Source organism: Rana temporaria, chromosome 4 (assembly GCF_905171775.1).
Source record: "Rana temporaria chromosome 4, aRanTem1.1, whole genome shotgun sequence".
Lineage (NCBI taxonomy): Eukaryota > Metazoa > Chordata > Amphibia > Anura > Ranidae > Rana > Rana temporaria.
The window spans coordinates 446,872,669-446,897,805 of NC_053492.1; the positions used below are offsets into that span (position 1 = coordinate 446,872,669).

Below are 25,137 nucleotides of genomic sequence, written 5' to 3' on the forward strand. Positions count from 1 at the left end.
TTGCCACGACCGCCATTTTATTCTCTAGGGCGTGCGTATATATATATATATATATATATATATAGTGTTTGGGGGTTCCAAGTAATTTTCTAGCAAAAAAATAAAAATACAATTATTTTAACTTTGAAAAACAGACCGGGTCTTATAATGAAAAATTACAAACAATTACAAGTGTATGGCCAGCAAGGACAGAACAGCACAAGCAAATAAAAAAGTGACAATTTTTAAAAGTAAACCTAATCTTGTGGTTTGCCAGCAAAGATTACAACTGTAAAACAATATTTTCTTTATACATATCATGCACATGTATTTACCATAATCATCATGCGTGATTGCATACAATCTGCATGTTAAAAATGCAAAACAATCAACCATCTGACCGTAAAAGTATTATTTTAGTTTGCCTTGACTCTTTCTTTGAAAAAAGTAGCAATCACAGTTTACAGTGGTAATCCCCGCCGCCTACCACCATTACACACGAGAAGAGATTTACAGATACGTTACAATCACAGAAATTGAAACGCTACCAGTTTCATGCAAAGGTTTTCCGAGGCTGGAGTCATCCTGGAACAAGAGCTTTGTTATCTGTGGAGACAGAATAATGACCCATCGCAGTGAGGAGAGCGGGAATATAACAACACACAGATACACAATGACAAATGGCCACTGAAATTGAATTCTCCAAATAATAAAGCATCTCTTCACGGACGTATTATTCCATGTGCCACATCATAGTAATTTACGACAGAGGAAAATAAAGAAAACAGATCGAGACACAAAACGGCATACAAAGAGCATCATTTTCTGGCCAACTAAACCTGTTAACGCTGTCGTGTCCCAGGGCGATGAGAAAAGAGCCTTGGAGCTCAAAATCGCCACGTGCTGTAAAAACCACCGGAACCGGCATAGACAGCAATGCACCAAGTATCGGCTTAGCAGCGGCATCGCAAAGTACAACCAGAAAATGATAAAAAGCAGCACATGGATCAACCATCTTCAGCTTATTTAACATGGCAATGCAAGGAGCAGTGATGAGCACATTGTAGTTGGAGGCACTTTACAGTAGTTGGACTCTCAAAACTGCGGTCGTCATTAGTTACTGAACTCTAAGGCCTCGTACACACGATAGGTTAACCAGAGGACAACGGTCTGAAGGACCGTTGTCATAGGTTAACCGATGAAGCTGACTGATGGTCCGTCGCGCCTACACACCATAGGTTAAATAACCGATTGTGTCAGAACGCGGTGACGTAAAACACAACGACGTGCCGAAAAAAACGAAGTTCAATGCTTCCAAGCATGCGTCGACTTGATTCTGAGCATGCGTGGATTTTTAAACGATGGTCGTGCCTACTATCGGTAATCGGTTTTGACCTATCGGTTAGGAATCCATAGGTTAATTTTAAAGCAAGTTGGCTTTTTTTTTTAACCGATGGTTAAATAACCTATGGGGCCCACACACGATCGGTTTTGACCAATGAAAACAGTCCATCAGACCGTTGTCCTCTGGTTAACCTATCGTGTGTACGAGGCCTAATGCCTGCGTACACACGGTCGTTTTTTGTGATGAAAAAAAAAGTAATTTTTCTCATGAAAAACGACGTCGCCTACACACCATCGTTTTTTCAAAATGCTCTAGCAAAGCGCGGTTACGTTCAGCACGTGCGGCGGCACTCTGTTCCATTCACGCTCGCGTCATAACTTGCTTCTGAGCATGCGCGGGTTTAAAAACTTCGTTTTAGCCTACACACGGTCATTTTTATGACACGAAAAACGACGTTTTGAAAAACGACATAAAAAATTGAAGCATTTTTTTTTGTCGTTTTTCAGAAGACATAAAATGACGTTTTCCTCACACACGGTCATTTTAAATGACGTTTTTAAAAACGACCGTGTGTCCGCGGCATAAGACTCGGTTCACACCTATGTGAATTAAATTCGGCCTGAAATCGGACCTGAAACGGTGAACCAGCACGCACCGGACCCCTGCTGTGAGCCGCATGCGGCGACGGTGTGAACCGCGCTTTAAGGGATCATGCGCGCACACAACATTTTTAACATTGCTTTTAGGGGCACCTGTCTTTTCTTTTTTCTTTATGTTGGCCTGTGTGGCCATGCACACATAGGCATTTGTGATAAAGGAAAAGGGGGTTGTAATTGCGTGGGTGAAAGTAATGAGTGATCAAAAAAGCAGCTGTCAATCGCACAACCAGTGTTAATTTTGTTGATTAAAACATTTTAGTCGACTAAAATACGACTAAAACAAAAACAATTGAGATGACTAAAATACGACAAACTAAAATGCCATTTTAGTCAAAAAAGACGTACACGTACACACGGTCGGAAATTCTGACAACAAATGTTCAATGTGAGCTTTTGGTCGGATATTCCGACCGTGTGTAGGTTCCATCGGACATTTGCTGTCGGAATTTCCGTCAAGAAAAATTTAAGAGCTGGTTCTCAATTTTTCGGACAGCAAAAGTTCTTGTCGGAAATTCCGATCGCCTGTATGCAATTCCTACGCACAAAAATCCTACGCATGCTTGGAATCATTGAACTTCATTTTTCTCAGCTCGTCGTAGTATTGTACGTCACTGTGTTCTTGATGTTTGGAATTTCCGACAATATTTGTGTGACCGTGTGTATGCAAGACAAGTTTGAGCCAAAATTCCATCAGAAAAAAAAATCCACGATTTTCTTGTCGGAATTCCGATCGTGTGTACGCGGCATAAGACTAAATCGAGATTGAATCAGGATCAAAGGTAACTTCTAAGGATGAGCTGCAGCGTGTTAGCATAGTCCACGTGCAGAGCCCGCCAGGAAGTCGGCACTGTGGAGCGCTAATCACAGGCAGTGAGACATTGTCCCGATGCGCAGGTGCAGAGATCGGGAAATGTCTCACTGCCTGCGATTAGCGCAGTGATGACTTCCTGGCGGGCTCTCCACGTGGACTATGCAAACACGCCGGAGCTCATCCTTAGTATAATTGGACATCGCCCAAAAAATTGGATTCTATGTCCAATTATACCACGCTACTTTGATCCTGATCTGTATTGGACTGTGGTCGCTTTTAAATTGTATTTTTTCAATAAAATCACCACGGCTTTACACTATGTGGTGACGTTCTGCCTTTTTGCATAACTTTCATGAGAAGGAGTGGAAAACCAGCACCATCGGCCGTGACGTTATCCTCCTTCATACCCAGTGGATGGATCCTTCATGAGATGTGAATCCATGTCAGACTTGGGGCTCCTATAACGTGGAGTCCAAATATCCCATAAGGGCACATCTTGTACTATCACGGTAGAAAACGCACTTAGGTGTATGGTCATCATCTTTGGACACGTTTGCAAAGATTTCATCACATTAATCCCTATAGGGAAACCTTTTTCCCCCACACATTTATAGGCAAAGAAAAAAAAAAAAGCTATCCCCAGCGTGGCTGGTAGAAAAACCACTAGACCCACACAAACAAGTCTAAAGCCTCATACACACAGACTTCCAACTGATTTTTCTGTGGATTTTGCTCCGAAGGGCGTCGTCCGTGAACTTGGTATGCATACACACGGTAGGACTTTTTCAGCCAACAAACACGAACGTAGTGACAAAATAGACGCACTACGTGGTTTTTCAGCTCCTTACCGCCACCCTTTGGGCAACTTCTGCTATTGTTGTCTGATCTTTAGCATTGGTTCTGAGCATGCGTGTTTGTACTTTGGACTTTAGTCCGATGGACTTGGGTACACACGATCGAATTAGCCGACGTAGGACATTTGTTGTCAGAAAGTTTGTCTGTACACACAGCGGACATTTGTCCGATAAAAAAAGCAAATATGTTTGTCCGATGGAGCGTACACACGGTCGGATTGTCTGCAAAAACAGGTCCGTCGGAGGTTTCTTGCCAAAAAGTCAAAATCGTGTGTACGGGCCTCAAAAGTGCATTACCACTAGGGGCATCAGAATTCTGGCCAATTAAATTAATTAGGACCCAAGCGTTTGACGCGTCAAGCTTTTTTTTTCTTCTGCAAAACGCAGCTGGCATAGGCGTTTAGAAGGTTAGCAAACGCCCTGTGCACATGGGGCCTGCTCCTTGCACTGCCTATATATGATGGAAAAACAAAAAGTAAACCTATACCCAAAATAAAAGTCAAAACTTAAAAATAAATAGACAAAAGAATATCTTACCTGATGCAATATTATTTGAAGCAATCTAAAACTGCCTAGCAAGGAAACAATTCTACCGACCGCTTCCACAAACTGAGCCATTTTTATGCATTAGGGCCCTTTCACATGTACCGTTTACGGATGATCCCCGCTGAGCAGACGGACACACACGGGGCGGATCAATACGGATCGGCTCCGTGTGAAAGAGCCCTTAGTCATGTGGTCTGGTGATGTTCTGCACAGCGGAGCACTGATAGCAGATCAGTCTGAACCACGCAAGCTTTACATTTTCTTTAACTTGCTGACATCAGGTTCCCACATGTACTTCACTTGCTAATATTAATTCCCAACTATGCATTCACTGGCTGAGATCAGTTCCCCACAATGCGCCTCATTGGCTGATATCAGTCCTACACTTTACATCTTACTGGCGGACATCAGTTTCCAACAATGCACTTCGCTGGATGACATTTGTTCCCTTCAATGAACCTTGCAAGCCGACACTGGACCACAATGCACCATCTACTGGCTGACATTAGTTCCCTACAAGGCATCTCTTTGGCTGACATTGATGTTCTATAACACATCCTGGCCGGCTGACATTGGTTTCCAAAAGATGGCTACAGAATGTGCCTCTAGTACTGGGAGGATATCCATGGACGTCCTCCTCTCCTGCACACCCTTTGGGTCACACATGGGGCGAACTCTATGACTAAGGTGTGCTTTGGACACAGATGATCACAGATCAAGTAAAGGGCCAAATCACAGCTGGTCACATGTAAACAGACTTATCAGATTTTTTTTCTTTCACACAGACCGTGTGAAAGAAAAGGAGAACTGATCTGCAGCCTAAAAGGTGCCCATCAGTGCAGCCTTATAAGTGCCCATCAGTGCAGCCTCATAAGTGCCCTTCAGTGCAGGAGAGATATATATAAACAAATATTTGTTTATTTAGCAAAAAATAAAAAACACCAGTGGGGATTAAATACCACACCAAGAAAAGCTCTATCTAAAAAAACAAACAAAAAAAAAACCCAACAACTTCATATACCCGTATTTATCGGCTATAAAGCGCCCCGGCGTATAGCGCGCACCCCCGAATTTGAAGGAAGATTCCTGCAAAAAAAAAAAATACTTACAGTTTGGATGCCCCTCGTCGGTGTCTTGCCCGTCGTCCATCGCGTCCATCGGCGGCCATGTCTAGGGTCCTTCTGCGGCCATCCCCGCGCTCTGTTCGAACCACTGCGCCGACATATACCGAGCGAAGTACACTCGTGTATAGTAGGGCGGGCTCAGCTCCTCTCGCGTAAACGACGTACAGGACGCACACGACGTGACCGCGAGAGGAGCCGAGCCTGCCCGACTACACCCGAGTGTACTGCGCTCGGTATATGTCGGCGCAGTGTTTTGAACAAAGCGCGGGAAGCGGGTATCGGCGTCTATCGCGCACCCACGATTTTGCCGTTTTTCAGGGCAAAAAAGTGCGCGGTATACGCCAATAAATACGGTAGGTACAGAGTGCTGCATGACCGGTCGTCAGTCAAAAGGGCGACAGCGTTGAAAGCTGAAAATTGGCCTGGGCAGGAAGGGGGTGAAAGTGCCCAGTAGGCAAGTAGCTGAAGTGTTTGGAGACCCTTACATAAACCCAGATAAGTGACTGGCCTGAGATTTAACAAATCCTCTTACATAAAGTTATACCTATCTATAGCCATCTTTTCCCTACAGCCATTCAAAGTGCAGAATTTACACGGGATCTTTCAGCTCTGAAAACAGGAGAGATGAAGTTACATCAGTGAGAACTCAGAGCCGATTGGTGGGAAGGGACATACCTCTCTTCACACAGGGACAGAACCGAGGCTGTCGCAGGCTGTGCCCTCTCCTCACCATTTTTCTTTTGGTGTCAGAAAAACTCATCAGAAGTGACTTATGCAGATAACAGACAGAAATGACACATGGTGCTCTAGACTGAGACACACACTATAGAAGCATATGCTTTGTTCATATTTCAGGTCTTAGGTAGACAACCACTTTAAGGTGACCATTAAACAAACCCAGGCCTCTAAAGAAGCACATCTATACTTTATAGCCTAACTATAACCTTTCTGCCAGGTCCGTGTTTTGGAACTCTGGGAAAGGGAATAGAGCATGCGGCAAGGAAGCAGATTTTCCACACATTGCCAAGTGCAAAAATACCTGTAGGAAGGAAAACGGTAAAGCAGCTGCGTTTTAAGGCATGGGCTGCTGAAAAAAACAAGTATACAGTGCCTTGTAAAAGTATTCATACCCCTTGAAATTTTCCATTTGGTCATGTTACAACCAAAAACGTAAATGTATTTTATTGGGATTGTATGTGATAGACCAACACAAAGTGGCTCATAATTGTGAAGTGGAAGGAAAATGATTAACTTTTTTTACAAATAAATCTGTGAAAAGTGTGGGGTACATTTGTATTCAGTCCCCCCAGACAATGTAGAATCACCTTTTACTGAAATTACAGCTGCAAGTCTTTTTGGAGATGTCTCTACCATCTAGAGAGTGACATTTTTGCCCATTCATCTTTTCAAAATAACTCAAGCTCTGTCAGATTGGATGGAGAGCGTCTGTGAACAGCAATATTCAAGTCTTGCCACAGATTCTCAATTGGATTTAGGTCTGGACTTTAACTGGGCCATTCTAACAAATTAATATGTTTTGATCTAAACCATTCCATTGTAGCTCTGGCTGTATGTTTAGGGTCTTTGTCCTGCTGGAAGGTGGACGTCCGCCCCAGTCTCTAGTCTTTTGCAGACTTTAACAGGTTTTCTTCTAAGATTACCCTGTATTTGGCTCCATCCATTTTCCCATCAACTCTGACTAGCTTCTCTGTCCCTGCTGAAGAAAAGCATCCCCACAACATGATGCTGCCACCCAGTGCCGATCCTGACCTCCCTGGGGCCCTAAGCAAAATGACATGTCACATTAAAGTTGAGAAGCGGGGGAGGGGGTGTTAGGGGGTGTTCTGCTGGTCGGAAATGACATCTTACATTAAAGTGAGAAGCGGGGGGTGCTGACTTCTTACCTCTTCTTTCATGCAGCCAGAGAGTTGAGAAGCGGGGTGAGGGGCCGAAAATGACTTCTCACCAGGCGGAGCCTCTAGTAATTTGGGGGGGCCTTCACAGCTTTGCGGGGCCCTAAGCGGCTTGCATAGAGAGCCTATAGGGCGGATTGGCCCTGCTGTCACCACCATGTTTCACGATGGGGATGGTGTGTTCAGTGTTAGTTTTCCGCCACACATAGCGTTTTGCTTTCAGGCCAAAAAGTTACATTTTGGTCTCATCTGACCAGAGCACCTTCTTCCCCTTGTTTGCCGTGTCCCCCACGTGGCTTCTCAAAAACTGCAAACGGGACTTCTTATGCATTTCTTCCAACCACAGCTTCCTTTTTGTCACTCTTCCATAAAGGCCAGATTTGTGGAGCGCACGACCAATAGCTGTCGGGTGGATCTCAGCAGCTCCACAGTTACCATGGCCCTCTTGGCTGCTTCTCTGATTAATGCTCTCCTTGCATGGTCTGTCAGTTTAGGTGGACGGCCATGTCTTGGTAGGTTTGCAGATGTGACAGACACTTTCCATTTTTGGATGATGGATTGAACAGAGCTCCGTGAGATGTTCAAAGCTTGGGATATTTTTCAGTAACTTAATCCTGCTTTAACCACTTAAGGACCGCCGCACGACGATATACGTTGACAGAATGGCATGGCTGGGCACAAGGGCGTACGTGTCCTTTAAGAAGCCCAGCCATGGGTCGCGAGCGCGCTGCCGGTGGACGCTTGTGACCCGGTCCTAGGCTCTGCGACTACGCCCGCAGAACCCGGTCACAGGAGCTGAAGAACGGGGAGAGTGTAAACACACCTTACCCGTTCTTCTCTGTGGCAGTGTCACTGATCGTCTGGTCTCTATTATAGGGGACGATCAGTGACATCACACCTACAGCAATAAACACACATAAGGTCACACTTAACCCCTAAAGCGCCCCCTAGTGGTTAACCTCATCACTGCCATTGTCATTTTCACAGTAATCAGTGCATTTTTATAGCACTTTTCGCTGTGAAAATGACAATGGTCCCAAAAATTTGTCAAAAGTGTCCGATATGTCCGCCAAAATGTCGCAATGACGAAAAATAAATAAATATATATATTACACACAGGTGGACTATTTACAATTAGGTGACTTCTGAAGTCAATTGGTTCCACTAGGATCAGGGTTTTCAAACTGGCGGCCCTCCAGCTGTTGTGAAACTACAAGTCCCATCATGCCTCTGCATGCGGGAGTCATGCTCTTAACTGTCAGCCTTGCAATGGCTCATGGAACTTGCTGGAGGGTCGCCAGTTTGAGACCCCTGCACTAGATTTTATTTAGGTGTTTTAGAGTAAAGGGGGCTGCCACGTTGTGATGGTCTAGCACATAAAAACGCAATAAAATACTTTTACATTTTTGGTTGTAACATGCCAAAATGTGGAAAATTTGAAGGGGTATGAATACTTTTTCAAGGCACTGTATTATGTTCTTTGTTAAAGGGCAGGGATTTTTTGGTGACAGAGTCACTTAAAGGACAATCTGAAATTAGAACACAAGTAACAAATGATGGAGTTATTAGCAATAAAAAGGACATTATTCTTTAATACATACAAAATAAAAACAAAGGTGGAACTTAATAAAAGCAGTCGACTCTCCTTCAATATGTGCCATGTGAAGACATTGTCTGAGCCAGCGCTCTCTCCCCTGTGGTTCCCTGATAAATCTGTACTTGTTAAAACCCATTTCATAGTAATCCTAATAGAACAATTCATTCATTACAATAATCTACACTGGGCAGCGTACCAGCACTCATCTTATCTGTGCCATGAGATCCAATTAGAGGAATGTCCTCTATTCCACGGGTAGAGAAAACACAGAATGGCAAAGTGGGCACCGTGCTTCACATTTTCTCAAAAAGAACCAATAAATCTACAGCACAAGGCAGATTAAAGGGTCTTTAAAGAGAAATTGTAACCTGCTTTCTGCGAGAGCTTTTATTACTTTGCACAGAACAGGAAGATTTGTGTCAAATATCTATACAGGCAAAAGGACTTCTACATATATGGTATTAAATGTATATTATATACATATACATACACACACACACACATACATACATACATACACACATATACACACACATACTACATACATACTTACATAGCCTTGCGAAAGTATTCGGCCCCCTTGAACTTTGTGACCTTTTGCCACATTTCAGGCTTCAAACATAAAGATATATTTTTTTGAAGAATCAACAACAAGTGGGACACAATCATGAAGTGGAACGAAATTTATTGGATATTTCAAACTTTATTAACAAATAAAAAACTGAAAAATTGGGCGTGCAAAATTATTCAGCCCCCTTAAGTTAATACTTTGTAGCGCCACCTTTTGCTGGGATTACAGCTGTAAGTCGCTTGGGGTATGTCTCTATCAGTTTTGTACATCGAGAGACTGAAATTTTTGCCCATTCCTCCTTGCAAAACAGCTCGAGCTCAGTGAGGTTAGATGGAGAGCGTTTGTGAACAGCAGTTTTCAGTTCTTTCCACAGATTCTCGATTGGATTCAGGTCTGGACTTTGACTTGGCCATTCTAACACCTGGATATGTTTATTTGTGAACCATTCCATTGTAGATTTTGCTTTATGTTTTGGATCATTGTCTTGTTGGAAGACAAATCTCCGTCCCAGTCTCAGGTCTTTTGCAGACTCCATCGGGTTTTCTTCCAGAATGGTCCTGTATTTGGCTCCATCCATCTTCCCATCAATTGTAACCATCTTCCCTGTCCCTGCTGAAGGAAAGAAGGCCCAAACCATGATGCTGTCACCACCATGTTTCACAGTGGGGATGGTGTGTTCAGGGTGATGAGCTGTGTTGCTTTTACGCTAAACATAACGTTTTGCATTGTTGCCAAAAATTTCAATTTTGGTTTCATCTGACCAGAGCACCTTCTTCCACATGTTTGGTGTGTCTCCCAGGTGGCTTGTGGCAAACTTTAAACAACACTTTTTATGGATATCTTTAAGAAATGGCTTTCTTCTTGCCACTCTTCCATAAAGGCCAGATTTGTGCAGTATACAGGGACTGATTGTTGTCCTATGGACAGAGTCTCCCACCTCAGCTGTAGATCTCTGCAGTTCATCCAGAGTGATCATGGGCCTCTTGGCTGCATTTCTGATCAGTCTTCCCCTTGCATGAGCTGAAAGTTTAGAGGGACGGCCAGGTCTTCGTAGATTTGCAGTGGTCTGATACTTCTTCCATTTCAATATTATCGCTTGCACAGTGCTCCTTGGGATGTTTAAAGCTTGGGAAATCTTTTTGTATCCAAATCCGGCTTTAAACTTCTCCACAACAGTATCTCGGACCTGCTTGGTGTGTTCCTTGTTCTTCATGATGCTCGGTGCGCTTTAAACTGACCTCTGAGACCATCGCAGTGCAAGTGCATTTATACGGAGACTTGATTACACACAGGTGGATTTTATTTATCATCATTAGTCATTTAGGTCAACATTGGATCATTCAGAGATCCTCACTGAACTTCTGGAGAGTGTTTGCTGCACTGAAAGTAAAGGGGCTGAATAATTTTGCACGCCCAATTTTTCAGTTTTTTATTTGGTAAAGTTTGAAATATCCAATAAATTTTGTTCCACTTCATGATTGTGTCCCACTTGTTGTTGATACTTCAAAAAAAAATTACAGTTTTTATATCTTTATGTTTGAAGCCTGAAAGGTGGCAAAAGGTCGCAAAGTTCAAGGGGGCCGAATACTTTCGCAAGGCACTATATATATATATATATATATATATATATATATATATAAAATATATATATATATATATATATATATATATATATATATATATATATATATATATATATATATATATATATATATAAAATATATATATATATATATATATATATATATATATATATATATATATATATATATATATATATATATATATATATATATATATATATACACACACACACACATATACACACACACACACACACACTGCATTTGACTTTTTAAATTAAGATCATGAATGAAAATGAATATGAATTTATTTTCGTGCATCGGCACCTTTTTTTAGCGGATAGGCTGCCTTCACACAGGTCTGTTTTTGAAGCACTTTACGCTCATCCCAACTGAAATGCATTGGAAACGCAGCAAAAAAACGCACCTTTAATTCACATGACCTATAAAAACTGCACAACAGCGACAAAATAGAGGAAACAATCAAGTGCGTTTTTCAGCAGAAATTTTTTCCACTTTTTTCTATTCTAGTAACCCTATTTGCGGCGGCCAATATATTGGTGCATCCCTACCTGAAATCTTTTGTGGTCATCAGCATCCTCAGCTATCTGCTGTGAACTACAAAGCAACAACCCTCTACATAGTAAAGATGAGAAGAGGGAGGCGGCTGTAGTCCAAATCAGGAGAGTAGCCTAGGATGGCAATACAGCGTCTCAATAGGTACAGTCCAATGAAAGTGTTGTCACTAGGACAGGAAACTTGTTATTTGCAGGATCAGCATGTGAAAATATAAGGGAAAAAAAAGCACTAATGCAATAACCACATCCAAAAGGACTGGTATACTGCAATATATTCATATATTTTTTTTCCTGATTTAAATACGCTTTAAAAGAACATAACCGCAGAACTTAGTTGGAGCCTGTAAAGAAATGTCATTCTAAAAGCACTTACAATTAAAACACACAAGATTTTACACTAGAAAACAAGAAAATGAAATAAAGAAAGAAAACAAAAAAAACAAACAAATTTACAAAAAAGGATCAGTGTGGCAGAATTTATTACAAAAGCTGGCAAAACACAGACTAGAATTAAAGGAAAAAAACAAAACAGTTAGTCTTACCTTTCCCATTAGTGCAAAATCACCGCTCCTGTAGGGGGCAGCACAAGACAACAAATATCAAAGTCTGCACACAACATTACGAAGCAATCAGAGCAAGTTGCTTACAGTAACTTTGTCATAAAAACAAGGCATTTTTTACTCTTTAAGTGCATAATTATGTAAAGTGTTTTAATAACGATACAAAGTAGGTGCCATCATCTGGCGTCCACATAAATCATTTCACACCTTCCACTTTAAGTGCTGTCTGGGCACTGTTGCACCTAGACAGCTATAAAGTGGTTGTTCGTATATCACCCCCCCCCCCCCCCCCCATTGTATAAATACTATTACTATATTATTTTCCTTTTTTATTTTAAAAGATCCATAATTATACCACTCTGCACTGTACAAAGTTAGCATTACTTATGGAGCCCAATACTCTGTTTTGTGAAAATGGAGACCAGGAGGAAAAAAAAATTAAATCCTTGCATAAAGCACAATTCTGATCTAAAAAAAACAAAAAAAAAAAAAAAAAATCACAGTATAGTACATCTCTACTAGAAGCATAATACTGTCCAACTCATGCAATGTCTCCTATAGGTTCTCCAATGACATGAGCAAAGGTGTGTTATTTTGCACACATGTATGGTGTAAACAGGACAGGAAGAAATCTACAGTATTCCATGTGCCCAGAAAAACACGAGAAAAAAAATATATATATATATATATATATATATATATATATATATATATATATATATATATATATATATATATATATATATATATATATATATATATATATATGTATGCAAGGATCTCGCGCCAAAAATAATATAGGTTAAATAAATATATAAAAAATGAGAAAGCTGCTCCCCAAAAAATTCAAAGATGAATGTAAATGTGGAAAAGTGGATAGGGGGCGCTAATAAACATAAGTGAAAATCCAAAAAAACAATAACAATGTACAATCACAATAAAGTGCATGTGCAATAAATGCCTGATCAGAAAAGTGCAATAGTGCAAAGATAGTATGATCTCATCCGTATGAGTACATTGAGAAAACTGTGAACACAAAGAAAAAAAAAATGTCCATAAACTGAATAGCAAGTGTTTGTTTGTTCCTTGCTTATCACTGTGCATGTGATAAGATACAAGCAGGATTCCACCTTCACCGATCTAAATCACCCAATAGTGCATAAAGAGGATGGCCCCTTACCGCAGGAAGTTGACCTATTTCGCTAAAAAGAGGTCAAATAGAGCTTGTTGTCACCATGGACAAATTGTGGACACCTGAAGTTCCTGTGGGTCAGCTGGTTAGAGCGTCATAAGGGTATAAAAACAGAGAGATACCGCCATGGCATAATAACGTTTTATTTAAAAGGTTAAAAACAACACAGTGCCGATTGGAGGCTTACTTGGGTAGTGCCCGCGTCCCGGCACTGAGGCTTTGAGCTTGTGATCAGAAAGGATCGTTAAAACCGATCGATTAGAGAGCGATGTCCGCGCTGGAGAGGTCTGCAGCGTGCGCTTCACCTCGCAAAGCTGAGAAGTCAGCTGGACAGGAAGATGCTGTGCGTGGTCTGCGTACCGTACCTGTTTTTATACCCTTATGACGCTCTAACCAGCTGACCCACAGGAACTTCAGGTGTCCACAATTTGTCCATGGTGACAACAAGCTCTATTTGACCTCTTTTTAGCGAAATAGGTCAACTTCCTGCGGTAAGGGGCCATCCTCTTTATGCACTATTGGGTGATTTAGATCGGTGAAGGTGGAATCCTGCTTGTATCTCATCACATGCACAGTGATAAGCAAGGAACAAACAAACACTTGCTATTCAGTTTATGGACATTTTGTTTTTTCTTTGTGTTCACAGTTTTCTCAATGTACTCATACGGATGAGATCATACTATCTTTGCACTATTGCACTTTTCTAATCAGGCATTTATTGCACATGCACTTTATTGTGATTGTACATTGTTATTGTTTTTTTGGATTTTCACTTATGTTTATTAGCGCCCCCTATCCACTTTTCTATATAAGATAGATAGATAGATAGATAGATAGATAGATAGATAGATAGATAGAGAGAGAGAGATAGATAGATAGAGATAGAGAGATTCTTGCATAATCAACTCATATGCCGCGTACACACGATCGGACGTTCCGACATCAAAACCGTAGATATTTTCCGATGGATTGTTTGCTCAAACTCGTCTTGCATACACACGATCAAACAAATGTCGGAAAATCCGAACGTCAAGAACGCGGCCACGTACAACGCTACGATGAGCCGAGAAAAATTAACTTTAGGAATTCAGAGCATGCGTAGGATTTTTGTGCGTCGGAATTGGCTACAGACGATCGGAATTTCCAACGAACTTTTGTTGTCGGAAAAATTGAGAACCAGCTCTCAAATATTTGTTGTCGGAAATTGCGACAGCAAATGTCCGATGGAGCATAAACACAATCGGATTTTCCGACAACAAGTTCACAGCGAACATTTGTTGTTGGAAATTCCAACCGTGTGTACGCGGCATTAGAGTGTGTCAGATATTGTGGGCTATTTTTTGTTCACCTGCCTCTTGAGGATTGACCACAAGTTCTCAATGGGATTAAGGTCTGTGGAGTTTCCTGGCCATGGACCCAAAATGTCCATGTTTTGTTCCCCAGGCCACTTGGTTATCACTTTTGCCTTATGGCACGGTGCTCCATCATGCTGGAAAAGGCATTGTTCCTCACCAAACTGTTCTTGGATGGTTGGGAGAAGTTGCTCTCGGAGGATGTTTTTGTACCATTCTTTATTCATGGCTGTGTTCTTAGGCAAAATTGTGAGTGAGCCCCCCACTCCCTTGGCTGAGAAGCAACCCCACACATGAATGGTCTCAGGATACTTTATGGTTGGCATAACACGGGACTGATGGCAGCACTCACCTTTTCTTCTCCGGACAAGGTTTTTTCCAGATGCCTCAAACAATTGAAAAGGGGATTCATCAGAAAAAAATTGTTACCCCAGTCCTTAGTGTCCAATCTTCTGGACACCAGACCATCCTCCAAAAGTCTTCTCCTCGCTGTGCGTGCCGATGTACTCACACCTGAGCAAGCTCTGCACTGGTGGTGCCCCGATCCCGCAGCCGAACCAACTGTAGGAGACGGTCCTGACGCTTTCTGAACTTTCTTGGGCACCCTGAAGCCTTCTTCACAAATGCAGTAGAAATGTTTTTGGAATTAAGTTCATTTTCATGGCAAAGAGGGACTTTGCAATTAATTGCAATACATCTGATCACTCTTCATAACATCCTGGAGTATATGCAAATTGACATCATAAAAACTGAGGCAGCAGACCTGTGAAAATGTATATTTGTGTAATTCTCAAAACTTTTGGCCACATAGCGGCCTTCAGCTCATCTGCATTGTTGGGTCTGGTGTCTTTCATCTTCCTCTTGACCTTGAGATTCGTTATGGGGTTTAGGTCAGGCGAGTTTGCTGGCCAATCAAGCACAGTGATGCCATGGTCATTAAACCAGGTATTGGTACTTTTGGCAGTGTAGGCAAGTGCCAAGTCCTGCTGGAAAATGAAATCAGCATCTCCATAAAGCTGGTCAGCAGAAGGAAGCATGAAGTGCTCTAGAATCTCCTGGTAGAGGCTGCGCTGACTTTGGACTTGATAAAACACAGCGGACCAACACCAGATGACACGGCTCCCCAAATCATCACTAACTGTGGAAACTTCACACTGGACCTCAAAAAAGGACTCATGAACGCCATTTTATGGCGTTCAGAAAACAGCCAATAAAATCCACTGCTGATACGTCCAAAAACTTCCACGTGTGCATGGACACATAGGATAACAGGGTGGAGTTTATGGGCTTTTAAAAAAAAAAAAAAAAAACCCTGCCAAAACTCCAAAAAACGTCAGTTTATGAGCTCCAGTGTGCATGGAGCCTTAAAAGGGGTTGTAAAGATACAATTATGTTTTTCCCTAAATAGCTTCCTTTACCTTAGTGCAGTCCTCCTTCACTTACCTCATCCTTCCATTTTGCTTTTAAATGTCCTTATTTCTTCTGAGAAATCCTCACTTCCTGTTCTTCTGTCTGTAACTCCACACCGTAATGCAAGGCTTTCTCCCTGGTGTGGAGTGTCGTTCTCGCCCCCTCCTTTGGACTACAGGAGAGTCAGGACGCCCACTAACACACAGCTCCTTTCTCTATCTGCAACAAAGAGAGCGTCCTGACTCTCCTGTATTCCAAGGGAGGGGGCGAGCACAACACCCCACACCAGGGAGAAAGCCTTGCATTACTGTGTGGAGTTACAGACAGAAAAACAGGAAGTGAGGATTTTTCAGAAGAAATGAGGACACTTAAAAGCAAAATGGAATTATGAGGTAAGTGAAGGAGGACTGCACTAAGGTAAAGGAAGCTATTTAGGGAAAAAAAAAAAATATGTACCTTTACAACCCCTTTTCAAAATATTCACAATTATTAGTTACCGTATTTATCGGCGTATACCGCGCACTTTTTTCCCCTTAAAATAAGGGGAAAATCGTGGGTGCACGATATACGCCGATACCCGCGCTCAGTTTGAATGCCTCCGCTGACGTATACCGAGTGCAGTACACTCGGCTACATTCGGCTAGGCTCGGCTTCGCTCGTGCTCATGCATAAACGTCACAGAGCGTGAGCACGAGCGAAGCCGAGCCTGGCCGAATGTAGCCGAGTGTACTGCACTCGGTATACGTCGGCGGAGGCGTTCAAACTGAGCGCGGGAATCGGCGATTCGACGGGGAGACAGCGCGGGAGAACACCACCGACAGACGCTGGACCCGACGAGGCCGCTGATGGACGCCGCGCAAGACACCAAAACTGTAAGTACTAATATGTTTAGTTGCAGGTCCACATTAGGGGTGCGTGCTATACGCCGGAGCGCGCAATACTCCGATAAAAACGGTACATATTTCCCAGGACTTTGCATAAAATCGAAGGTGTAAATAAACGCCTTAATAAAAACCTTCGAATTGAATCCAGCTTTTCTCATTTAAAGATGATGGTTATTTACGTGATTGGGGAAAGTGGTTGGAGTGACAGGCTGCAGAAGGACGCAGGAGAAGTGACTGCACTAGACACAAAACTGATGGCAGTCTATCAGCGCGCGGTGAAAAGCTCTCGTCGCCCACCCACTCTATGAAAGATGTTGGCAGTTTGTCAGAGGGTCTAATCACACGCCGCCATTCAACATTATCTACTAGGCTACTCCTGGATTAACATACAAATTAGTATGCACAGGCTGCACAACCAGGCGGCAATTTTTAGCGATTTGAAGCCCTGCCACACACTAGTTAAGTGGATGAATAATTGGGAAATAATTGGGTCGCTAGTTAATTTGCTCTTAAGCGTTGCAGAAGCGAGTGCAATGCAGGACAGAACAGCTGCTGAGGACATTACACACAAGGTTAAGCACATGCTATGATAGGTACATCAAAACAACAGCTTACACAGTGCAGCGTCCTAGAAACAGTGCGGGGGATGTGACATGACATGCCGCGCAGCGCTGACAAACAGCCGGCAAGGTGTACGATGACCTGAGATTCTAAACAGGCTTGCTTATTGGTTCAAAACTGTCAACATGATGGTGCGGAGACGTGACACGAGTAAAGGATGCTGGGAAGAAAATGAGCCATCAGGAGCGAGTTTAAAAAACTTAGATAAAAGAAAATACTTTTCTTCTATAGTCACTTTACAGTTTGATAGCAATTCATTTTATATATCAATCTTATCAGAATGTCTATGTTTTAGAACTTATTTCTAAAACATTAAGCCCTGGTTCACACTGGGCTGCGGGAGAGACTGCCCGATTCCCTCACCGGGATGGCGACGGGGGCAGCAGAGAGCCGAGCAATTTCTCGTCTTCTGCTGCCAACATTGCGGGCGCGCTGCACAGGTAAGTGTCCATTTATTAAAAGTCAGCAGGTTTCTGCACAGATGTCAATGTAAATCGCGGCCCAAAATTGCAAAAAGTAGTACAAGAACTACTTTTGGAAATCGTTGCACCGCCGCAGATGCCACGTTGCACCGATTAGGACGGTGTCATTGCCGACAAATGCCGCCGATTTGAGATGCGATTTCACATGTGAAATCGCATCTCAAATCAAAGCAAATCGTACCCAGTGTGAACCTGGGCTGAAGCGGAGTTCCACCCAAAAATTGAACTTCTGATTTTCGGAAACCCCCCCCCCCCTCCGGTGTCACATTTGGCACCTTTCAGGGGGGTGCAGATACCTGTATAATACAGGTATTTGCACCCACTTCAGGGGAGAGACTCCCACGGGAGTCGATCCACTTCCTGTCCCCCCGCTGCCTTCTGGGAAACACACGGGTCCCAGGGAGCACTTGGAAGGCACTGCGCTACTCACGCATGCGCAGTAGGGAACCGGGCAGTGAAGCCGCAAGGCTTCACTGCCCGATTCCCTCACCGGGATGGCGACGGGGGCAGCAGAGAGACGAGAAATTTCTCATCTTCTGCTGTCGACATCGCGGGCGCGCTGCACAGGTAAGTGTCCATTTAAAGTCAGCAGCTGCAGTATTTGTAGCTGTTGGCTTTTAATATTTTTTTTTTTCCACGGGACCTCATTTTTAAGGCCCCCCCACACACACGATCGAATATTCCAACAATTGTGTGATGGAAGGGTTTTGTCGGACAATCCAACCGTCTGTATGCTCCATCGGACAATTGTTGTCGGAATTTCCGACAACAAATGTCTGTGCATACTCTCAAACTGCCAAAATGTGTTACGTCGGATTATCCGATCATGTATACACAAAAAGGAATATATATTGCGCATACCCAAATAACTAAAAACAATAATAGCTGCGTCTCAAGGATGTCATACAACATCAAACAGATATGGAAAAAAAGGGGAGTCGCGCTAGTAAACCAATGTGGAAGAAAGACACCAATAGGTGTCAAATGTGATGATAGTAATTCGTGTGCGAGACTAATATAATGACAACAAAAATATTGTTACAGCAAAAATATTCTACAGTGATAGTACATCTTAATGAACCATAGTGCAATAAAAAAAGAAACAGTGAAGCCAGAAGGCTTAAAAAGAGTCCCAGAGTATGGTGATGAAAATGACAGTGGATCCTAGGTGCCAGTTGTATCCACAACACAGTAATCAGTGCAGACAGGAGACCTCCACCCACGGGTAACACTGACTCTTACCAGAGATCAGAATAAAACCAGCATATATGCAGAAATCCAAGCTCCACTGCAGGGCCAGAATCAATCCTTCAAATAGTGATGAAGCCTCAATGGATGATTGTCTCCACTCAGCAACAGCAGACACACCGCTCCAAACCATAAGAAGAAAGCCAAGGAGAGCACATAGCGTAATACTGCATGTAGGTTTACTGGTAGATGAACAGATTGCGTACTTACATAAAATCTTTAAAAAACGAGCATATAGAGGACTTAAAAGGACACAGCCGGCCGGCCTGTGTAGGAGCGTACGCCCGGGATATCCGGGTCCTTGCCTTGACGTCACCGCGTTACTCGTGTGTCTCCTCCCGACGTTTCGTCACAACAGGGACGTGTTCACGGGGTAAGGAGACGCCCAAAGTCACTGCGTAATGTAGCAGAGAGGGGCGGAGCCAACCTCGGAATGGATCCAATAGAGGCCGCACAGCCTCCATCTTAGTTCCTGGAAGCCCGTAGTGGAGATTATTATGGATCCCTGAACACAGCAAGGGAACCAAGAAAAAATCAAAACTACTACTGGACCTACTGACAGGCTCAACTCAACCTGGCAGCTGTATAAAGACCTCCAGACCGTATACACAAGGCCGTTGGACTAAAATCCAAAGTACAAACACGCATGCTCCGAACCAATGCTAACCATCAGACAACATTAGCAGAAGTTGTCCAAAGTGTGGCGCTAAAGAGCATAGCTTTGTGTATGTTGGCTGAAAAAGTTCTGCTGTCTGTATGCATAACAAGTTCACGAACAAAGCCCTTCTCACAAAATTCCACGGATTTGTCCGATGGAAATCCGATCGTGTGTACGAGACTTTAGAAAATTAGTGGATGCCTGGAACAGACTTCTAACCAGGAGTCAATTAGTTCAAATTAAAGCGAAACTCTGAAATATGCAAATATGGTCCAAATTCATTGATCCTGTGTATTCTTTGTCAAATCTTGGCGTCCTTTGTTTATTTCTTTCAGATCTGTGCAGCAATCCAGTGTGAGACTTTCCCTCTGTGTAGGAGCTTCCTGTAATAAAGACCGCTCACTGCTGCGCTATCCCCTTGGGCAGGGTGACTGGTCTGGTCTGCGCCCCCTCCTGTAGTTTTCTGCAGACAGCCTGCTACCGGCTACGTAGAGCACAGTAATGTCATAATTTCTTTTACAATTTATTAACTGGGTTGGCAAAAGTATTTGGTGGCCATTGAGGAATATACACTCACAGGTCGCTTTATTAGGTACACTTTGCTAGTACCGGGTTTGACCCTTTTTTGCCTTCAGAACTGCTTTAATACTTCATGGCATAGATTCAACAAGGTGTTGCAAATATTTCTCAGAGATTTTATTCCATAGTGACATGATAGCATCACGCAGTTGCTGCAGATTTGTCGGCTGAACATCCATGATGCGAATCACCAATTCCGCAACATCTCAAAGGTGCTCTATTGGATGAGATCTGATGACTGTGGAGGCCATTGGAGTGCAGTGTCCAGTGATGAGATGATTGGATCTTTGTGATATGGTGCATTATCCTGCTGGAAGGAGCCATCAGAAGATGGGGACACTGTAGTCAGTCATAAAGGGATGGACATGGTCAGCAACTATACTCAGGTAGACCGTGGGATTTAAACACTCAGTTGGTACTAAGGGATCCAAAGTGTGCCAGGAAAAAATCCCCCCCACCATTACACCACCACCACCAGCCTGAACCGTGCATACAGGACAGGATGAAGCCATGATTTCATGTTGTTTAGGCCAAATTCTGACCCGACCATCTGAATGTCACAGCTGAAATCGAGAGTCATCAGACCAGGCAACGTTTATCCAATCTTCTATTGTCCAATTTTGGTGATCCTGTTCAAATTGTAGCCTCAGATGTCTGTTCTTAGCATACAGGAGTAGCACCCGGTGTGGTCTTCTGCTGCTGTAGCTCATCTGCTTCAAGATTCAATGTGTTGTACGATCAGAGATGGTATTCTGCATACCTTAGTTGTAACGAGTGGTAACGTGAGTTACTGTTGCCTTTATTATCTCAAACCAGTCTGCCCATTCTCCTCTGATATCAACAAGGCATTTTCCTCCACACAACTGCTGCTCACTGGATATTTTATCTTATTGTTGCCCTGAATGGCAGTTAAAAGCCAAAAGATGTTCCAACTCTTTCTTGCTCTATCCGATACCAGAAAGTAAATATGTACTTAAAAATACAGATAGCGGGGGGGGGGGGGGGTATTTGATCCCCTGCAGATTTTGTAAGTTTGCCTATTTACAAAGAAATTAAGGGTCCAATTTTTTTCTATCATCGGTGTATTTTAAATGATACACACAAAAGATCATCCAAAAATCCAGAAAAAAAAACACATAAAACAAATGTTATAAATTAAGTTGCAGTTCAGTGAGTAAAATAATTATTTGATCCTCAAGCAAAACATGACTTAGTACTTGGTGGAGAAACCCTTGTTGGGAAGCACAGAGGTCAGACGTTTCTTGTAGTTGGTGACCAGGTTTGCACACATCTCAGGAGGGATTTTGGTCCACTCTTCTTTACAGATCTTCTCCAAATCCTTAAAGCGGTTGTAAACCCGCATATACATTTTTTTATTTTTTTTTACACCTGCAAAGCAAAAGCCATAATGAGCTAGTATGCACCGCATATTAGCTCATTATGAAATACTTGCCTCGGAACGAGGTAGGGAACTTACCTGGTCCACGCCGAGCGAGATGTCATCTTGACTCGGCATGTCTTCCGGGTATCGCCGCTCCAGCGCTGTGATTGGCTGGAGCGGCGATGTCGTCACTCCCTCGCATGCGCGCGGGAGATTTCATTCCGGCAAGGCCCCGGCGGCGGCCGGCCCTTCAGCCGAGGATCCCCGATGCGCATGCGGCGCTGCAATCAGCGGCGCATTGCGAGGGGAATATCTCCTAAACCGTACAGGTTTAGGAGATATTCTTTATACCTACAGGTAAGCCTTATTATAGGCTTACCTGTAGGTAAAAGTGAAAACGTGGGGTTTACAACCACTTTAAGGTTTCTTGGCTGTCTCAAAGCATCACATTTTTACCTCCATGTTTGAATGTAGGAATGGTGTTCTTAGGGTCACAGTCGGCATTTTTCTACCTCCAGATGCGACCAAAAAAGCTACATTTTGGTCTTATCTGACCACATTCTTTGAATCATTTAGATGTTCATTGACATGACTGTACTTGTGCCTTCTTGAGGAGGAGGGGGATTTTCCCTATTTGGAGGAAGAAAAATGGTGACTATGACCCCAAGAACACCATTCCTACAGAGTCAAGCACAGAGATGGAAACATTATACTTTGGGGCCGTTTTTCTGCTAAAAGGTACAGACAGTCTTTGCCGCATCGAGTGGCCAATGTAGTGTAAAATCCTGGATTAGAACCTTCTTGCCTCAGCCAGAACCCTGAAGATGGGTCATGGATGGGTCTTTCAGCATGACAATGGCCCAAAACATACCACCAGGGCAACAAAGGAGTCGCTCAAAAAGAAGCACATTAAGGTCATGGAGTGGCCTAGCCAGTCTCCAGACCTTAATCCTATAGAAAATGTATAGAAGGAGCTGAAACTTTGAGTTGTCAAGCGACGGCCAAGAAACCTTAAGGATTTAGAGAAGATCTGTAAAGAAGAGAGGACCAAAATCTCTCCTGAGATGTGTGCAAACCTGATCAACTACAAGAAACATCTTACTGAGCATGCTTTTATCACAAACACAGTTATGAAAATGTGCAGAGCCTAGGAAGGAAGCCCGCTACTTAGATTTTTGTGTGAAATAAGGCTCTACTCTTTCAGAAGTTTATGCAACAGATACTCTGTTACATAGTTAGTCAGGTTGAAAAAAAAAGACAAGTCCATCTAGTTCAACCAACAAAAAAAAAAAAAAAAATACAATTCTATATACACAATCCTTCATCCACAGTTGATCCAGAGGAAGGTGAAAACATCCAGCAGAGCATGAGATCCAATTTGCTACAGCAGGGGAAAAAAATCCTTCCTGATCTCCCGAGAGGCAATCGGATTTTCCCCGGATCAACTTTACCTATAAATGTTAGTATCCAGTACATTTAGGAAAGAATCCAGGCCTTTTTTAAAGGCCCCCTTGTCCTCTGTGATGACCTTTAAAAGAATAACTCAACACCAAGTTCACTATATGGACCATTTATATATTTGTACATGTTGATTTTATCCCCCTTTAATCTCCTCTTCTCAAGAGAGAATAGATTCAGTTCCTCGAATATCTCCTCATCTTGGTCAAGACAACGCCATTTTTGAACGGATATATGCACATTTTCCACTGAATACAAATTCTAGATCATATTTACTGTACTAGTTTGAGACAATTAAAGTGAATGTAAAGTCTCTTATTTTTATTGAAAAAACAAAAAAAGGCAGCCTTGATCCTCCTCTTCTCAGGTCCCTCTTTGGTGCTCCTGAATCCACCCTCCTGTCGTGTGCCGCCACAGCAAGCAGCTTGCTATGGGTGGAACCCGAGCCGAGTCACAGTTCCCTCTGTCCATTCAGACACGGAGCTGCGGCCCGGCCCTGCCCCCTCTCTTTCCTGATAGGCTGACTGCCTTTGATTGAAAGCAGCGGGAGTCAATGATGCCGTTGCTGTCTCTTAGCCAATCAGGAGGGAGAATCTCGAAGGCCCAGAGACACTGGTAAACTTTGCAGAGATGGGGCTCAGGTAAGTATTAGGGGGGTGCTGGGCAGCTGCTGCAGACAGAAGGCTTTTCATCTTAATGCATAGAATGCCTTCTGCCTTGTAGGGCCAGTTCACACCAGACGCAGTTACGTACAGTTCTGCACTAAAAATGCATGCACAGCATTTCCCATGTATTCCAATGGCCCTAGTTCACACCATGCAGTCAGTTTCCGGTGCAGAAATTGCCCGGAACTGACTGTATTAGTGCTAGTTTACACCAGACACAGGTCTGTGCACTTTTTTTCTGCACAAAATGCATGCACAGTGTTTTCCAATGGCTCTAGTTCACACCATGTAGTCAGTTTTCAATCAGTTTCCGCACCGGAAACTGACTGCATAGTGTGAACTAGAGCCATTGGAATACATGGAAAACACTGTGCATGCATTTTTAGTGCAGAAAAAAGCTCACGGAACTGAACAGAACCGTGTCTGGTGTTAACTGGCTCTTAGTGCAGAAAAAACAGAACTGCATGGAACTGCCTCTGGTGTGAACTGTCCCTAAATTCCTTTGGCTGTGGTCACCAGAACAGAAAATTAGAACATTCTCCTATAAAAGGAATTTCCCAGGAAAAATCCCTTTTCTTTGTACTTACCTTGGAAACACATAGAATAAAGTATTCATGAAACTTATGTCATTGTCAAAAGGGATATTTGATGATACTGAAAGAAATAAAAATAAATCACAGTGCATTAACCTAGTGAAAAGCAAATTTTTAGGAATTAAGCAAATAAAAGATTTTTCATTAAAAAGAGATTCAGGCTTTAATAAGACATCACCCTCCCTTCCCTCCAGTCAAAGGCCCAGATTCACGTACGAGTTACGCCGGCGTATCTCAAGATATGCCGGCGTGACTCTGAGTCCGAGCCGTCGTATCTATGCGCCTTATTCTTAGAATCAGTTACGCATAAATTTGTATTAGATACGACCGGCGTATGTCTCTTACGCCGTCGTATCTTAACTGCATATTTACGCCGGCCGCTAGGGGCGTGTATGCTGATTTACGCCTAGAAATATGTAAATCAGCTAGATACGCCAATTCACGAACGTACGCCCGACGCAGTACAGATACGCCGTTTACGTTAGGCTTTTCCC

General features: G+C 42.9%; 1 protein-coding gene across 1 annotated transcript in view; it reads right to left on the minus strand.

Moving 5' to 3' along the window:
• Positions 1 to 25,137, minus strand: part of LRPPRC (leucine rich pentatricopeptide repeat containing) — a 253,528-nt gene that overhangs the window by 171,941 nt on the left and 56,450 nt on the right. The window contains exons 14-16 of the mRNA XM_040351539.1: positions 24,638 to 24,704; positions 12,103 to 12,130; positions 528 to 585 (exon numbers count right to left, since the gene is read on the minus strand). Of these exons, the coding sequence (XP_040207473.1) occupies positions 528 to 585; positions 12,103 to 12,130; positions 24,638 to 24,704 (153 nt within the window). The remainder of the gene's footprint in view (positions 1 to 527; positions 586 to 12,102; positions 12,131 to 24,637; positions 24,705 to 25,137) is intronic.